An 18,653-nucleotide genomic window follows, 5' to 3' on the forward strand; every position below is an offset into this window, starting at 1 on the left:
CACATCAGGATTAATCTGGAGGGGGATAAATGCGTGAGGATGAAAGCGGGGTGAGCAGGACTGGGCCCAGGCACAGCACAGCAGCAGAAGGGTGAGGTGTGAGAGCCCCCTTTAGGTTGGCCTGGATGAGAGACTTGCCAAGGCAGCGCTGACCTAGCGTCAGCACGGGGAATAGCCCTGTGTTGTTAGCTAAAGCTTGCGTAGCTGCGGTCCAGGGAAGAAGCTTACCTGTAGGGAAAGTGGAGCTCTGTTCAGTTTTTTGTGGGACTGTGATTCAGCATTTTGAGATTGAAGAACCAAGTAGAAATATCCAGGAGAGAACTGACGAATTTGAGACCAGCTGGCCTTCTGTGTCTTTTGGTGTCACACAGAGTACCTCTGTTTCTTAAAATTAAGATGAGTCCCTCCTTAGGCAAGCATCTTGGGATCTGGTTGCTATAAAGGTCTATTTTGGTAGTTAGGTGATAGTTTATATCAAAATTTGATACATATGCATTTATTGATTATTATGTGCTTGGCATTGTACCATGTGTTCTTACAGTTATTACGGTTTGTGTGAGCATGTGTGTGGTTTTTAAGCTCCGGTAACTCATGGTCTTTCAGTCTTTCATTTCCTTGACTTATTTACAGAATTGCACAGAAGGTAATTTCTCTATTCAGAACAATAAAATGTTGTTTAAACAAGTTCTGATCAAGATTTAACAATGAAAACAGACTTTTCCCCCTTTCTTCTTAAAAAATGACACAATTAGTCAGTTAGTACTTGGAAAACAAACATCTATTTTATGTTCCTCCTTATGATAAGTGTTTTTCATCAAAATTCCTTGATACTGTGTGTGGGTGATTTACCAAGGCTTTTTAAAATGGTTGAAATATGCTCTAACAACCATCTGATAAAATGAAAAACTGAATAAAATGTGTACTCAGATGAATGATTCTCTGAAGAAATAATAGTGCAAATGAATTATCAAAGTGTGAAATCATTAAAAACAAAACATGTTTGAGTTTTTATTGAATCTTAATTGCAGGCTTATGTATTTTCTTTTGTAAGCTAAGTTAAAAGAAAATTGCCTAACTAAATTTTTGGAGGCCAGTGTTGTAGGACATATATTGTACCATAATTTATTTTTCACATAAAAGCTGCTGTTCATTTTTTTCCCCAGCATTAACATGCATGCTTTCCTCATGTAGGAGAATATATAAAAAACTGGAGGCCAAGATATTTCCTTTTGAAGACAGATGGCTCATTCATAGGATATAAAGAGAAACCTCAAGATGTGGATTTACCTTATCCCCTCAACAACTTTTCAGTGGCAAGTAAGTTCATTATGATTATTGATTCACCTTGTATTTATTTATCTATATGACCTCATGTATCAGATATACTGCATTACAGGAGAAGCCTATGCAAAAGTTTAGGTTTGTATTTAAGTGCTGGGAAATTTTCAGCTTTGATAGAATTTCAGTTTCTTAGTATAGGGGTTATTGATAGTATATGGTCTTATATAATTCAATATTGTTGAATATAGAACTTAAATGTGATAAATACAATTCACCAAATATGTACGTCAAGTTTTTCTTTATAAAATATAAATAGAGACCTTTGAACTCGGTTGCTAAGTGACATTGATTGTAAGATGTTGCAGTACCTGGTACATTTTTAATCAGTTTCCTGTCATGACCTTAGCTCTTTTTGTTGATCATATGATGAAAAACAAGTGATCTACTTTAGAAATTATCTTCTGGGGAGATTTTATGTTTGAAGTTCAATTTTTCTTCCTTACAAATACTTCAGAAAAATGTTTGTAATGAAAATTGATTTAATTATATATTTTCATGAACATAGCACAAAATAAATGGAAAGATTCTGCTGCTGGTGACACTGGCAAGGTATCATTGCTGTGTTATAACCAGGCTCTTAAAGCTGGTGGTTTTACTGATTAATCAATGGAAGAGTTTTTCTACATCAATTCAGAAATATATTTGAAAACTCATGTTAGGTTAAGATAAACTTGCATAAAAGCTAAAGTCTGTACCCTTGAGATAAAATCTTTAGCCAGACACCATTCTTAATTTTGATTTTGGTTGTATGTTGTTTTGTGTTAGTTTCATTTGAAAAAGATAGGAGGTAAAGATTGAAGCAAAAAAATAAAATGAAAAATAACATCAAATAGCAACAAAAAACCCAAGATAACAAAAGTCCTTGAATGTTATAAAAGTCATTTTAAAATTGGATAGAGCCCCAGCCCGTTTTATGGATACTATTTTTTAATTTTTTAAAATAAGGTAAAGCCATAAACCAAAGGGTTTGTGAAATCAGTTGAGTGGCAAGAATACTAACTTAAAAAAAAAATAAACCCAGACACCTCTCCATTTCTATAAATGGATTCTTATGTAGGGATTTCATTTTTTAAGAAGTGACAACTCTGTTAATCTGTATGTATTAGTTAAGGAAACCATTTTTCCCCTAACTAGAATGCTTGTTAGGTATTTATGGCTTTCTTTTAGTAGAGAATGATTTTTAAAATCCTGTTGTCAATTGAAAATAATATCTTGTATTTTGTATTGACTTAAGAGTATGTTTTCATTCTATAGATCTTTTGGGTGAGCATTTACTTTAAAGTGATAGAAATTGGCTTTTAAAACACTAACTGCACATATTATCTCCTACATGAAACAAGTCCAGTTTCTTAGTTTCTCTATTTTACTAGCAAATGGTATTGGTTTGCCTGCAATAATTTATAAAAGTACAGAACTCCTGTATCTGCTGATCAAAATGCAGCATTTTTTGACCTTATGAAATTTCACACCCCAACAAGTTTTAAAGACATACTGTATGTCACAGTCTGCCAACATCTGCTCCAACACTTCCACTGGCAGAGGCGACGATAAATGCTGCACTCTTGGGGAGAGATCCTGTTTAGTGACTGACTGTCAGCCTACCCACGAAATAAATATTAGTCGACATCTGGAATCTTCACTGGTAAAACCAAGTAGTCGTAGGTGATTGACTCCAGCGAACAAGTGAGGTTGTGGAGCAGCTCCTTCATTTTCAGCAGGGTGTTAACATGTGTCTTACACCAGATAAACTGGGTAAAACTGATGGTTCTTAAAATTGGACTTCCTGCTATCTTAAACTGCCATGCAGAACAACAAGCAATGAGATGGACGCTGGCTGGCAAAGAAGTACCAGGGTCAGCTTTGCCACGGGAACGAGTGTGACCTGGGATGGGTGATTCTCTGGAGTTCTGGGCGTGATAGGAACACTTGTCTCCTCCCTGCTGTGGTTCTGCTAGGGGTGGTTTGAGTAGCCCTTGAAAAAGGGACTAGGAATTCAGTCACGTAGGGGAGAGTGGTATTTTGGGCCAAGGGGGACAAAGACTGTTTTTATGAGACATTAAGAGGGGGAACAGTTGGATGAAGGGAGTGTTTACTTGGCCAATGGTTTCCCTCTGGCCCTGGCCCCCTTGAGCATGTGAGAAAAGGGACGATTTTACCAGGTATTTCTAAAGTGTGTTGGGAGACATATTCGTGTACATTTTGCTGATAGCTACGCGAGTCCTCTATTTTTCCTGACAATTAAAAATGTTACTTAATTTTAATTTAAATTTAAGTCGTGGGTTTTCTTGGAATTTTACCAAAATAGGCTTCTTATCCATCTGAAAAAGTGAAGTATGAGAACTAGCAGGGACTTGGAATCCCTCTTCCCAATCTTCACTGAATTCCACATTCCTTCCTTTCTGATTTAAAATTCCCCCAGAGATGCCATATGCTCATTGTTTCTCTTTCTTAATCCACCACCGCCTAGCTTTCTCTCTCTGTCACATGATTGAAACCAATCTCAGTAGGTTCTCCAGCGACCACTTACCTGCTCAGCCAAGCAGAAATCCTGCCATCCTACTTTTCTTGGATTGACACCTTAGACTGCATTTCGTACCTTTGTTCACCCTTCTCTCTTGGCATAACCTCTCCTGTTGTGTCCTGGGAGGCTGTCTTCCTGGTTTTCCTTTGCCTGTTCCTTGCATCATGGTATCTCACTGGTTCTGGCCAAGGATACTTCTCATTTTGTTCCTGCTCCCTGGGTGATCACCTTCACTTAGAAGGTTTCTATTACCCACTGGATATATCTTATTACCACAGTACATATCTTTGGGGCAGGCCTCTCTCCTGAGCGACAGGTTGTTGTATTCAAGCAATTGTTGGACATCTCTCCCCATGTATTTCTGGGACTCAGCCTGTCCTAAGCTGGATTCAAGATAATCTTGTCAATTATACCCCCTCCAGAAACCTGGGTCCATTCCATGCCTTCCCTCCCACCTTTCACATCTTCACCCCATTCCCAATTCATTTGTTTCTACTGATTTTGCAGCTTACTGTTTGAACTTCTGTCCATCCTTTCCTATAATCACCCTAGAACATGTGCTCACCATCTCTACTCTAGGTTCTTTTTTTTTTTTTTTTAAGATTTTATTTATTTATTCATGAGAGAGAGAGAGGCAGAGACAGAGGCAGAGGGAGAAGCAGGCTCCCTACAGGGAGCCCTGTGTGGGACTCAATCCTGGAACCCCAGGATCACACACTGAGCCAAAGGCAGATGCTCGACCACTGAGCCACCCAGGCGTCCCTCTACTCTAGGTTCTTAACTAGGCATTCTGCCTCTAGATTCGACCACTTACATTCTTCCTTTTCATGACTTCTCATGACAGTGACCTTTCCACAGGTAAGTGCTGACTATGCCATTCCACTGTGAGAGCCCTGCCCTAGATCCTCATTGCCTGCTGGACAAAATCCAGCTTCCTTAATATATCCTGTGGGCATGTCCTCAGTCTGACCTCTGCTTTGGACCCTTGCTTTCTGTGTCTCCTGCTGGCCAGTCACACTTCAACAGCACTGAAGCATGTGTGTGATTCCCTGTGCTAACTAACTCCACGGCTCTTCTGCTCTGAGAATTTGTTTATGCTCTTCCCTCTGACTGGACTGGCCTTCTCTCCTCTATTTGTGTGGATAATTTTTTTTTTATCCTGTAAGCTTTAATTCAACCCAGCAAATGTACCACTGGGTATTTACCCTAAAGATACTGATGTAGTGAAATGCTGGGATACCTGTACCCCAATATTCATAGCAACAATGTCCACAATAGCCAAACTGTGAAAGGAATCATGGTGTCCTTTGGCAGATGAATGGATAAAGAAGATGTGGTATATATGTATGTATATATATGTGTGTGTATACATACATATATATACACACACACACACACACACATATATATATACACACACTATGGAATATTACTCAGCCATTAGAAATGACAAATACCCACCATTTGCTTTGACATGGATGGAACTGGAGGGTATTAATGTTGAGTGAAATAATATAGTCGGAGAAGGACAATCATCATATGGTTTCACTCATCTGTGGAATATAAGAAATAGTGAAAGGGATTATAAGGGAAAGGAGGGGAACTGAGTGTGAAAAATTAGAGGGAGACTAACCATGAGAGACTCCTAATTCTGGGAAACAAAGGGTTGCAGAAGGGGGAATGGAGTAATTGGGTAATGGGCACTAAGGAGGGTACTTAATGGAATGAGCACTGGGTGTTATGCTATATGTAGGCAAATTGAATTTAAATTAAAAAGAAAAAAGATTTAGGGGCAGTTGGTTAAGTGTCTGCCTTTGACTCAGGCCATGATACTGGGGTCCTGGCATGGAGCCCCATGTTGGAGCTCCCTGCTCAGTGGGGGGTCTGCTTCTCTTCCTTCTGCCCCCCACTCCTCGCTCATGTTCTATTTCATATTAATAAAATCTTTTTTAAAAAGATGTAATTTAGACTTAAATTCACAGCCTCATTCCTTGCTGAATTAGTCTTCCCTGCTCTTCACAAAACTGTTCTCTTTTGTTGTTATTGCATTGTTTTGGTGTTATGTGTTCATATGTTATGTCTCATCTACTTATCTGAGTTATTTTAGGATAAAGAGCCTAACGTTAAATAATATACCTCCTTATATCTCCTAGGGCTTATATATTAGGGCCTAATAACCGTTTTTGAATGAGTGTTTGAAAACAACTAATCCGGATTTTTCCTGTTTTAGATGAGAAGAAAGAGGCTTTTAGAAATTGAGTGATCTGTTTTAGGTTGTTGAACTAGGGTAGTGGTAGCCAAGTATTAAGGTTAGAACTCAGATTTCTCTCCCCTCATTTACATTTTGTTTCCCTCCCCCACCCCCTTGTACCATTTTCTCTAGGTTAAGAGCCTTGAGATCTAATTTGGGGTTAGAGTTCCGACACTTCAAATTGCTAGGTGTCCTTTGGCATGCAGAATGTAGACTCCATGCCCCCTGAGATATGGATAAAAACATTTGACTTTCATCCTTCTTTGGGAGGATCACATATGAACTTTATGTGAAGGTTCCTTCTTAAAGATAGTGTTGTGGAGGGATCCCTGGGTGGCGCAGCTGTTTAGCGCCTGCCTTTGGCCCAGGGCACGATCCTGGAGACCAGGGATCAAATCCCACGTCAGGCTCCCGGTGCATGGAGCTTCTCCCTCTGCCTATGTCTCTGCCTTTCTCTCTCTCTCTCTCTCTCTCTCTCTCTCTGTGACTATCATAAATTAAAAAAAAAAAAAAAATTTAAAGATAGTGTTGTGGAAATGAAACGTCAGTAAAAAATTGTTTTCAAGCAAAGTGTATCTTAATCAGAATTATGATTTGGTCAGTTGCTCATTGTAGAATGAGATTACCCTTGCACAGGAAACATTACATCATGACCGAAGGAGGATACGGGCACATACACACCAGCACTGCTGCAAAGCTGTGCTCACACATACTTTGAGTGCAATAGCTGGGCTACCCAGTATTCATGGTCTCAGACATGTTGACAGTTACCAGCCCAACTGGTAAAGTAAAGCAGTTCCTCAGTGGAGAGTTGGAACATCTGTCCATGTCTTGGGGCTCATCCTACTTTTAATCTCCTCCCTTTACTCTCAGTGGGGGGAACAGAGAGGTGTCCCTGTGTCCCTAGCACCACCTCCTACCTTCTTCCATGTTGCAGCTTTTGGTGCATTCTGACACTATCTCTTTCCTCTCTGAAACCTTTCTTCCTTTTTTCAAAAAATAGATCAGTCTGAATTGCTTAGGCCAGTTTTAAAATCGAAATGAAATATTTACTCACTAACCTGTTTTTCTTCTTTTCTTTGTAAGAAGATAAGGAAATTATGGGGCTTAAACCTGCCAAAAAACATCTTTACCTCTGAATAAATATTAGACACGGAGATTTTAAATATGTAGAAAAATCAGTTGATTTCTACTACTGCTTTCACTGTGGTTATTTATGGCAATAGAGAAATTGCTTATGGCTTGATCCTTAGTCTTACATAACATATAATACAACCTGGAATATCAACCTATAAATCTAGAATAACTCTATACCATATAGGTATAGAATCATTGCAGGGGATCAGAATAGCTCACTTTTAAAGGGTTTATTGATCATCAGAACCATACTAGCACTAACCGGAATATAAGGTGCAGTTTTTGAATGTAGGAATTTGTCAGTGACTCTGGAAGACATGGACACACATAACAATGGGAGGAGAGAGGACGCTGGTTGCCAGAATAAATTTTATAGAAAATAAGTGGCTGTAGAAGTTGAGAGACTAGGTAAAGGTAAACAAGGGTGACTAGGTAACAATTTTAACAGGAGCTCTGAAGGATAGGTCATAACAGAAGATTTTGGAAGAAGGAGGATATTCACGGTGAAGTTAACAACATACATAGGCAAGCATATGAAGTCTGGAATTAATGAGTAGCTTATTTTGTGAATAGAATAGGCAATATCATAGGTAGAGAATTTCTGTTGGAGAGAAAACAAGATTAGATACATTGTAATCAGATTGTAAAAGGTCTTGAATGCCAGTATGATGTTTTTAGTGGAAACCAGTTGGAAACCATTGGAGACTTTTAAGCGTTAGGTGTCCAAATCAGTGTTTGATTAAAAAAAAAAAAAAACGGAATCTACCTGGTGATAATGGAAGGCAAACCATGCTCTTCCCTCCGTGAGTCCATTGGTCACCAAGGCATTGTCTTGGTTTCCTTAGTTTGCCATCTCACTGCTATCATCCTAGTTTAATTCTTCATCAGTTCCTCCCTGGACTATTTGGATAGTCTACTAATGGATCTCTTGCCTTCTATATATTCTTCTCTCTGGAGTATTTGAAGCAATGCATAGGATAGATTCAGCTTCCAAAAAAATTCTTTTTCAAGTATCATCTCCTTCCTCAGAAAAATCCCAAATTTCTCCCTTTGTCATGGGAGGAAGATGATCATTGTGATTTTTTAATGTGTTTTTAAAAAAGGTTTTATTTATTCAGAGCACACAGGAACGGAGGGAGAGTGAGAGAGAGAAAAATCTCAAGCAGACTCCCCTCAATCCCATGACCCTGAGATTTTGACCTGAGCCAAAATCAACAGTCAGATGCTTAACCAACTGAGCCACCCAGATGCCCCTATTTTTAAATGTATTATATATCAACAGTTAAACACTTGCCCAAGTCAAAACTGTGTTTATACTCTATATAGTTTCAGGATTACTTTTTCCTTTTTATTATTCCATATGTTTTCTTTTTGACATACATTGCTACTTCTATTAGGTTGAGTTACATATGAAGTTCTTAACCTCATTTTTGTTTTTAGTGATTTTTAAACAATTTTATGTACTTGACTATTTGAAGATTTGGTGCTTTTTTCCCCCTACTAAATGTGATCAGATTTTTAGGCAAACAAAAAGTTATATCTGATAATAGTAGCATCTCACTGTATGGAGTAGATGCCTTACTTAAAAATTGATCATACAGTGAATGAGTGCAACTGTAATCCGCTTTCCTTCTGTCATTTTTATAGGTGGTACTATATTCATTTATTTGCAAATTTTAATCCATAATCAAAGTTTAGAATGGGGAATGGAGAAACCCTATTTTTTAATATTTTATTTATTCATTCATGAGAGACACAGAGAGACAGAGAGGCAGAGACACAGTCAGAGGGAGAAGCAGGCTCCATGCAGGGAGACCGATGTGGGATTCCATCCCAGGACCTGGGATCACACCCTGAGCCCAAGGTAGATGCTCAACCACTGAGCCACCCGGGCGTCCCAGAGAAAACCTTTTTAAAAAACACTTTAAAAGGAGATCATAGGGCAGCCTGGGTGGCTCAGCAGTTTAGCACTGCCTTCAGCCCAGAGCGTGATCCTAGAGATCCGGGTTTGAGTTCCACATCAGGCTCCCTGCATGCATGGAGCCTGCTTCTCCCTCTGCCTGTATCTCTGCCTCTCTCTCGGTCTCTCATGAATAAATAAATAAAATCCTTAAAAAATAAAAAAAAATCATGTTTGGAAAATGACGACGAGTAATAATGCCCTAATTAGTCACATATTTTCTTCCTCTCATCTAATACCGCAAGAAAAAAATTTCCACAGAATTTCTCTTCTTCCTTCTTTTTTTCTGTAATAAACAACAAATGTGCAAAAAGAAAAAGTAGAATTCTGTTTTCATGGATATGGCTGTGGAATCCAGAGTTTCAAATCCAGCTCCTAGGTGTGAGAGCAACCCTCTGCATCTCTGAAATATTTCATCAATTCCATGTCTTTTATAAGCATAAATGTACACATGACTTATGTGAGTGTCCTATTAGTTAATCTCACTGTTGTAACACTTCCTTCAGTGGAATATTGTCAGTCTTCTAATGTCTAGTGTCATCACCTCCCTAGAGGCTTCCCTGAGCGCTCTCTTACCCCCTTCCCTGATTGACTTGAATCTAATCTATAGTTGGGCCTTTACCTTCAAAACCTCATTTGTCAGAATATAAATTAGTGGCAGGGGCAGGGGTGGCTTATGTAGAACCCAAGGGAATGATAAATTTCTAGAGCACAATGCCTGTGTATACTCATTTAAAACATTTCCTATAACATTTATTACAGGATCTGTATGCCAGAAGGTCATCTGACTGGAGTCAAAAGACCTGAGTTTGAGTCTTGGTTCTGCTCCTTTGCTAGTGTGTGATCTTGGGCAAATCACATAACTTCTCTGATCTTCATTTTTGTCATCCTTAAATATGAAAGTTAATAAATACCTACTTCTCAGGATTATGGTGAGGATTAAATGAGATGCTGTAAAAAAAATATTTAAAAACCCTAAATGCTGTATGTGAACACACTTTATAAATTGTGAAATGCTATACAAATAAAACTATTACTGTAGGATGGGAGATACTCAGTAAAATTTTGCTCAGTTGAGTTAAATGGCAGCCATTTCTCCCTCTCCAGCTAAATTACATTGGAATGGGAAGGAAACTGCTTGATTGTTTTTTTTTTTTTTTTCTTTTTTTTTTTTAAAGATCACTAGAAGTTTGAGGTAGAAAGTATTTGCAGCACTCTTCGAGTTGAGGACAGATGCTATTGCTTGGATGGGTGGGGCGGGAATCTCAATTTCATTTAATACCAAGAACTTTGATCTGTAAGGGTGAGGTCTTGTGACTAAACCACATGAGCTAGACCCTCAAACCACACTTGTAGCCTCCTCTGGCCAAGGGAGGGAGGATCAGGGCTGGTGCAGGGGCATCTCCCTGGCCTCCGAGGACCTGGGTGCAGACCACATTCTTCAAACTTTCAAGCTTGAAGGTCAGAACTTCCACAGGGGAATGATCCGAGTGACTGTTTTTATGCCTTATTTTAATCACAAGTGGTTTTTGGTTTTTGATAAAAGTAATAAAATTATCCAGTATCTTTCTGACTGTCTTAAGAGGATCCCTTGGTTACCATCCATTGGGGGAAATTTTTAAAATAATTTGGTTTTTCCATTAGATGATGACTTTTTTGAAAGATGGAGGATGCAGTGGGGCTTGTTCTTAGGGGAAGGCGAGCTTCAGTAGCTTACCTTAAATGATGTGAAGGTACCCTGGCAGAGCCAACCTTCCTCCCTCCCTCTTCCTCCTCTTCACTCTCTACTCCCCTGTACTACCTTCCATCCCTCCCTCTTCTCTTCCCTCCCTCCTCCTCTTCATCCTCTCTTCTTTCCCTCCTCCCCTCTCTGAACCTTCCTGAGGTTAACAGTTAACTGCCATTTATTCAAAGATATTTCCATAAAAGAACAGACTACATGTAATTATTTTCACTGAATTATTCTTAAACATTCTGCCTTGGACTCTTTCCTTGACTCTCTTTCCTAGATGCCCCACCTAACAGTGTCACAGGCTGAATTCTGTTTTTGAAATCCTCCACCTTGTGTGTGTATGATTTAAAGTAACACAACTTGGGGACGCCTGGGTGGCTCGGCGGTTGAGCTTCTGCCTTCGGCTCAGGGTGTGATCCCACGGTCCGGGGATCGAGTCCCACATCAGGCTCCCTATATGGAGCCTGCTTCTCCCTGCCTGTGCCTCTGCCTCTCTCTCTCTCTCTCTCTCTCTCTCTCTCTGCGTCTCTCATGAATAAATAAATAAAATCTTAAAAAAAAAATAAAGTAACACAACTTGGAAACATGAGAGTTTCACAATAAATATTGAAACGTAGTTTTAGGAAACCCAACTTCTAATGGATATTCAGGAAGTTTTTAGTGAGAGTCTCTGGTGGTCTCAACATTGTACTAGGTACTGGGGGAAAACAGAACCAAGGAAGGAAAGAAACCAGCCTTCCTTTGGGCACTGCACTATGCCAGGCCCTCTCACATGTGTTCTCCCATCTAATCCTCACAGCGCTCTGAGGAGAGTATCATGTTCTCTCCTTTAGAGACTGAGGAAGGTGATGTGACTTGGTTGAAGTCACTTATCTGAAAGATAGCTGGGCCAGGATTTTACCCCATGTATCCCAAGGGGCTAACCTTGAAGCCTCTGTTCTTTTCATAATCCACAGGTCTGGGTTAGCCCTTGGTTTCAGAGAGTTTATAACCCAGTAGCAAAACTCTGCCCCAGACCATTGGGATTGGTATTCTGAGATGTCTCCTGCTTCAGTCCTGAAGTAAGTTTTACAATTAACACATTGAGAAGAGCTTGGGAGAAGGGAGGATCATTAAGAAGACGTTCTTAGAAATTGAGATTGTTTAGAGAAATAGTAAGATTTCGAAAGATGAAGCACATTCCAGGTAACAGGAATAGCCTTAATTTGAAATGTTATTTCTGAGAAAGTTCAGCTGAATCTCTTATTGTTGATTTAAATGAGTATGAGCTCCTCAGATATGAATGAAAGCTCCAGATGGTATGTTATTTTTTTTATCCCTGTATGGAGTGAAAAATATCAAAGGAGGAAGGAGGATAAATGATAGGAATGAATATGGCACTTGAAATCTGTAGCAGAATGCTGTGATAGTACCAGACACTTTGTTTTCTCAGGGTCAGAGTTAGGCACGAGCCTTCCTGTTAGCTTACCTGGCATGGCATGTGCAGCTCATGTAGTAACATTGCTGTCCATTGTCTTTCCTATTAGGGTATCAAAGAATTTTACTGATGCAAAGAAATACTATTCCTTTTTAAAATCCCCTCCTGAAGCCAGTGTGTTTTCTTCAGCTAAAAAGGTTTTAAATGATAGCTTTTCTCTTGGAAAAGGGTACATTATCTTTTTATCTGTTTATTTAAAAAAACATAAACCCCTGACTCTTAAATAAAGGAAAGCTAAGGTGACATAGACGATGGGTACTGGGTGGGAGGCTCTCCGCCTGCAGACTGTGTATAAGAAGCAGGTATGTGGATTTATCCACACACTTGTGTACTCTTTTACATTAAGTTAATTATTAATGGGCCAATATAGCTCATTGTTTCAGGTAAAAACTTACTGAATATGTAACACCTCATAACATGAGCCAGCCTGTGATGCTAAGGATCCCTGTACTGTTGTTTTATCTCTATTACTGATCCTAGCATTTTCCTCCATGATACCCTTCCATCTCTGAAGGGTAAAAATAATTCTTTTTGCACACCATTCTGACTATACTCATTTATGACCTGATTAGGTTTATAGATTGTTTTGGGTTGAACTGAATGTGGATATCTACCTGATTTATTTGTTTAATTTCCAGGAAGGAGATGTTTGTGTAATTTTTTTTAAATTGTAGAGTAAAAACTGATTATATGCCCATCAGATTTGGTGCTTTCTGCCACTTTATAATTAATACATAGGAAATTAAGAGGGACCCAAGGAAGGGATGCCTGGGTGGCTCAATGGTTTAGCGCCTGCCTTCGGCCCAGGGTGTGATCCTAGAGTCCCAGAACCGAGTTCCGCATCAGGCTCCCCATGGGGAGCCTGCTTCTCCCTCTGCCTGTGTCTCTGCCTCTCTCTCTCTCTGTGTCTCTCATGAATAAATAAATAAAATCTTTAAAAAAAAAAAAAAAAGAGGGACCTAAGGAAGCAAGGAAAGAGAATTGGTATTTATAAGGAGCCTGCTCTGTACCAGGTTCTTTATTTATGTGATCACGTTTTGTCTTGACAAGAAGAACATGAAATAAAATTACCTAAAAAACCCCAAATGAGATAATGTAACCCAAACCTGGAGAGATTAAGAACCTTTCCCAAGCCTCAAAGCAGATAGAGGGCAGAGCTGTGATTTGGGCTCTGGTCCATCTGACATCTGGCTATAGTGCATTGAATCATATGTGGAGCTCAGAGATGACAGCCCTCTTCAAGTAGGGTCTAGTCAGTGCCCCCAGAAACTCTGTGCTGTGCCCAGGATTATACACAGTAGGTTTAATAGCAGACTCTCAGTGTTCTCCAGAACTGTATTTTATGCCATAGTGATTCTATTTATGCTGTAGCAAGGGGACAGACATGCAGGTGATACCTAGGTGGCCAATCATTTGATAGGAGTTTATTATGTAATATTTGTTGGTCCTGCAACCACCCGGGACTCATGTGTGGTGAGGGAAGTAGGATGAAGGATCTTTGTAGTCCTTCCTGGGGACACGCAGTGATTTGCCTATCAGCAACACATAGTCATTCCTTGAGACATTCAGTCTACTGAGAAGTACAATAATAGTAATTACCACTTGTGTGCTCTGGACTTTATATATTTGTTGTTAATCCTACTAAAGGTTTCTGGGATATGTAATATCTCTTCCTGATAGTCGGAAAACTAGGCTCTTGGAGTTTGCCAGTGGTCATGTCAGGTGATAGAGCTGGAAACCAAACCCACAGCTTTCAGGTTTCAAGGTCAGTGATTTTTCTATACCACGGCTTGACTAAAGAAAGCATCTCAGGCCACCTCAGGTGTACGAGATTTTCTAGCATGGGCAGTTCAGAAGCTACGGGCTCTCCATGCTTCTAGATGAGTTTGTATGTCAGTATCAGGGATCAAATCTTGTGATTTTCAACTAGTATGGGAAGATTTGTTTCAGAGCTTTTGGCTACTTCTCTTTAAGGAAACAAGCTCAAGGCAGAGGATCCACTAATGTGTGAACATTTCCGACTTCTAATTATGTTAGAGAAGTCAGAGGAGAAACACTAATTTTTAGAAGCAGAATCATCTGGATATTTAGTATGACTCATGATCATTGTATTTTCACAAATTGAACTTGAAGGACACGTGTTTTGTGGATCTCTCTGCAGTTGTATGCTAAATCACTGCCTTTCTGTTTTTTCCCCCCCGTCCTATCTTTATGTTAATTTAAATGCATTTATTTATTTATTTATTTATTTATTTATTTATTTATTTATTTATTTATTTGAGTAATGTTAAATGAGGCCCAAGGCTGGGGTGCAGGGAAGGACCTTGAAGCCTTGGAATTTGGGACCGCTGTGGAGGAGTTCTTTTGGGGTGGAAATAATACACAATCGAGCAGATGCTAATGGAAAAATGAAATGCAGGGAGAGAGAAAAGAGGCTAGGGTGGCTGTGTGAGAGTTTCATGGAGGAGAGGACATTGCCCCTTTATTACAATAATGTTTCTGCCCTATAATAAGGTCTTTCATTGCTGGTTCAGCTTTTTTCATTCACTTGTTTTGTGCTCTGCTTCCTGTTACTAATTGTCAGCACAATAGTCTTCCAACTATGAAGTCTCTGTGTCCTTTTGGACCAATTTGTCATTGTCTTTCTCCCTCACCCCCCAACCCATGCTCTCAGAATCTATTACTATGGTTGCATTTTTAGACATTTTTTATGTTTTAAAATGGCAATGCTTTTGAAACATGCCAGAATAGTTTATGATAATTGAATCATCCAACCAGCAACAGTTACTGCTTCCAAAAGCACACTGATGAAGTTTAAAGTTTCTGTCTCTATAGGATATTCTTATAAAGTAATTGAAAATAAACATGCAGTACTCTCTTTATAGCATTATTTCATGAGCATCATGTCCTTTGAGCTTCATCCTCGTCCTGTGGATGTAGGATATTTTGTTAAACAGTATTATTGATGGAACTCAAAGATTCTTAGGAGTATCTATGCCTGTAGGAAGTTACATTTTTATTGTTTTCCCACCAATGGCTCTTGATTCTTATTTTTTTTAAAAAAAGATTTTATTTATTCATGAGAGACACCAGAGAGAGAGGCAGAGACATAGGCAGAGGGAGAAGCAGGCTCCCTGTGGGGAGTCTGATGTGGGACTCAATCTCAGGACCCCAGGATTGAGACCTGAGCCAAAGGAAGACAACCACTGAGCCACCCAGGTGGCTCTTGATTTTTATAGATTATTATTATTTTAAGAAATCTGCAAATCTGTAGGGTTGGCTTAGATTGACAAGCCCGAATAAATTCTGGCTATCAGATTCCAGGCACGTGGTACATGTTACATGTCAATTCTTGTTCAGTTTTTAACATTTTGGCCAATAAATATTCTAAATGTGCTCTCAGCCTTGTACCAATAATTTAATACTGACAGAGAGACATTTTTCAAATGTAATTTCTATGAAGAAATTCTGAAACAGTATTATTCCTTGACAGTTGATCTTCCACTCGGAGCTTAGAGCTTCCCTTGTCTTATGATCATGTGATCCAAGTCTATTGGTGCTGATTTTCAGTGAAAATAGATGATTTTCATCTATTTTCTCAATAGATGGCAGTTTTTTTGAGGGCACAAAAACTAAACAACAAATTTGGACAGTTTTCTTTGGGGAAAAGATTTCAGTACTCTCTATATGTCACCTGTTTCTGTCAATTCAACTGCAGAAAACCCATAAGTGTAGTATACAATGTTCATTAGAAAGAAAGAAAACTTTACTTCTTCTCTCGTAAGTAGCTGACATTCCTAAAACAGAATGTGACATACGAAGAGGAGCCACGGATTTAGGGCTAGAAAACGTAGATTTGAGACTCTGTTTTACAACCCTAACAACTTGATGGTTTTGATTAAGTGACTTAAAAACCAGATGCTTCCATTCTTTTATTTGTGGAGTAGAAATGATAAAGATGCTCTAAAACATTATTGGGGAGATGAAGGGAAAAATAATGCATGTAAAATCTTAATGTGGTGAGGCAGCAGATAATAGGCCAAAATAATGACTTGGTACTTCACTCTTCAAAAAAATTTTTGGAGAAATGTGTAGTGGAAATCAAGGTCTCCCTACTGATTTAAATTGGGAAAAAAGATTGAAGATGAGTTGTTGTTTTTTTGTTTGTTTGTTTTTTGGGGTTTTTTGTTTTTGTTTTTGTTTTTGATTTGGTAAATTCTGCTGGACTCGGCGAACTGCTTATTCCAAAGTATGCTCTTCATTTGCAGTGCAACATAGCACTTACACTGATTTTGACATGAAGTATTTTGGTTCTATAGTGAAAGCCCAGAGGCCTCTTTATGGTAATGATCGAAACTTTTTAAAGTCAGGATAGCTTATCTGGAGTCAATATTCCCAAATGGAAAATGAGACATCTCTGTCTTCTCCTTAAAGTCAGAAGTTGTTAGAGAGTTTTCCAGATAGGTCAGATTGTGACAATGACTCTTTGGTTATCTTTATATATGTTTTTCATGAAATTAATAGGCTTGTTGGTTTATAATCTTCCAAAACTCATTGTTTCTTTGGACTGTTCCCTGTCTTACTCTGAATAGATAGGCCCATCTTTTAATTTTTCTCCAAGGGAAAAGTCCTTTAACTATTCTATAACTCTAATCCTTTCTATGAGGGAAGGAAAGTTATCTCTTAAGTGTTAGAGCTATAACTGTGCAATCAAGGATTTGATTAGGCTTTATTTTTTTTTTAATTTTTATTTATTTATGATAGTCACACAGAGAGAGAGAGAGAGAGGCAGAGACACAGGCAGAGGGAGAAGCAGGTTCCATGCACCGGGAGCTCGACGTGGGATTCGATCCTGGGTCTCCAGGATCGTGCCCTGGGCCAAAGGCAGGCGCTAAACCGCTGCGCCACCCAGGGATCCCTTGATTAGGCTTTAAATACTTTTTTTTCAAATTGATGTTTTCAGGATTTATTTATACATATATGTAAACTAAACTGTACAATTAAATTTTGAAGATATAAGTAAGATTGAGTTGGGAGAGATCATAAAGTAAATTGTGTTTCTAAGGGCATGTGAACTTTAAAATATTGAGATTGTTACACAAGAGAAAGAAGATTATTTGTGATAAACTCTTACATCAGAAATGTTTTCTGAAGCTTTTTTTTGTTTGTTTGAATTCTGGCTGTGATGAATAAAACAGAACAATTAGAAGTACCAGATCCCCTGAAACTTAAAGTGTAGTTAAGGAGACGTGCATGAAACAGCCTGCATGTAATAGTGTGTGATCAGGTACCGGCATGTGGAATGTAAATGTTAAGTGCACTAGATCTGCAGGAATCGAGAATGAGGACTGGAATCATGAGAGATTTTCAGGGACTAGAATCTAGGTAGAAGGGATGGAAAGTGTTTCAGATGAGGGAATCTGTGTGAATTAGATCCCGAAGTTAAGAATGCTCAGGGACAAAAAAAAAAAAAAAAAATAGGATACTCAGGGACATTTTAAAAAATCAAACAAGCAGAAGCAGACCCATAAGTACAGAGCGCACAAACTGATGGCTGCCAGAGGGGAGGGGTGGGGGTGATGGACACATTGGGAGAAGATGGGGTACACGCTTCTAGTTGTAGAATGAGTAAGTCACAGACTAAAAAGCACAGCATAGGGAATACAATCAGTGGTATTGTAATGGCGGTGAATGGTGACAGATGGCAGCTACACTTGTGGTGAACCCAGCATAACGTACAGAGTTGTTGAATCACTGTGTTGTACACCTGAAAGAAAAGAGGAGTCAGGGAATGTTTAAGAGTCAGTGAAGGTAGGTAGGTAGGCAGGTAGAAAGAAAAAGAAAGAAAGAGAAAGAATCAGCAGAAAGTATATTCATTGTTGTTTTTAGACTCTACATGTGATGCCACAGAATTTGTCTTTCCCTGTTTCATTTCACTTAATGTAATGCCCTCAGATGTCATCCATGAAATCTCATGTGTTGTTTTTTCTTACATCACATGTTCATTATCTATTTATCCGTCATAGGGAAGTTAGGTTGTTTCCAAAAGATGGCTACTGTAAATCATGCTGTAATGAACACATTACAGTTTTTGGAGGTATACCCAGGAATGAGATTCCTGGTTCATAATGGTAGTGCAGTTTTTAATTTTTTTTTTAGGAACCATCATACAGTTGTCCATAATGGCTGTTACCAGTTTCTCTTCCCAGCAATAGTGTATAAAAGTTCACTTTT

General features: G+C 38.9%; 1 protein-coding gene across 11 annotated transcripts in view; it reads left to right on the forward strand.

Annotated features, from left to right (window-relative positions):
* AKT3 (AKT serine/threonine kinase 3) overlaps positions 1-18,653 on the forward strand; it is a 308,393-nt gene that overhangs the window by 131,973 nt on the left and 157,767 nt on the right. For 10 of the 11 annotated variants that reach the window (XM_072830375.1, XM_072830381.1, XM_072830383.1 and 7 more), the window contains one exon: positions 1,192-1,317. The exons of the other annotated variant lie outside the window; for it this stretch is intronic. In XM_072830375.1, the coding sequence (XP_072686476.1) occupies positions 1,192-1,317 (126 nt within the window). The remainder of the gene's footprint in view (positions 1-1,191; positions 1,318-18,653) is intronic. 11 annotated transcript variants of the gene reach the window in all.

The sequence above is a fragment of the Canis lupus genome, chromosome 6 (genome assembly GCF_048164855.1).
Source record: "Canis lupus baileyi chromosome 6, mCanLup2.hap1, whole genome shotgun sequence".
Lineage (NCBI taxonomy): Eukaryota > Metazoa > Chordata > Mammalia > Carnivora > Canidae > Canis > Canis lupus.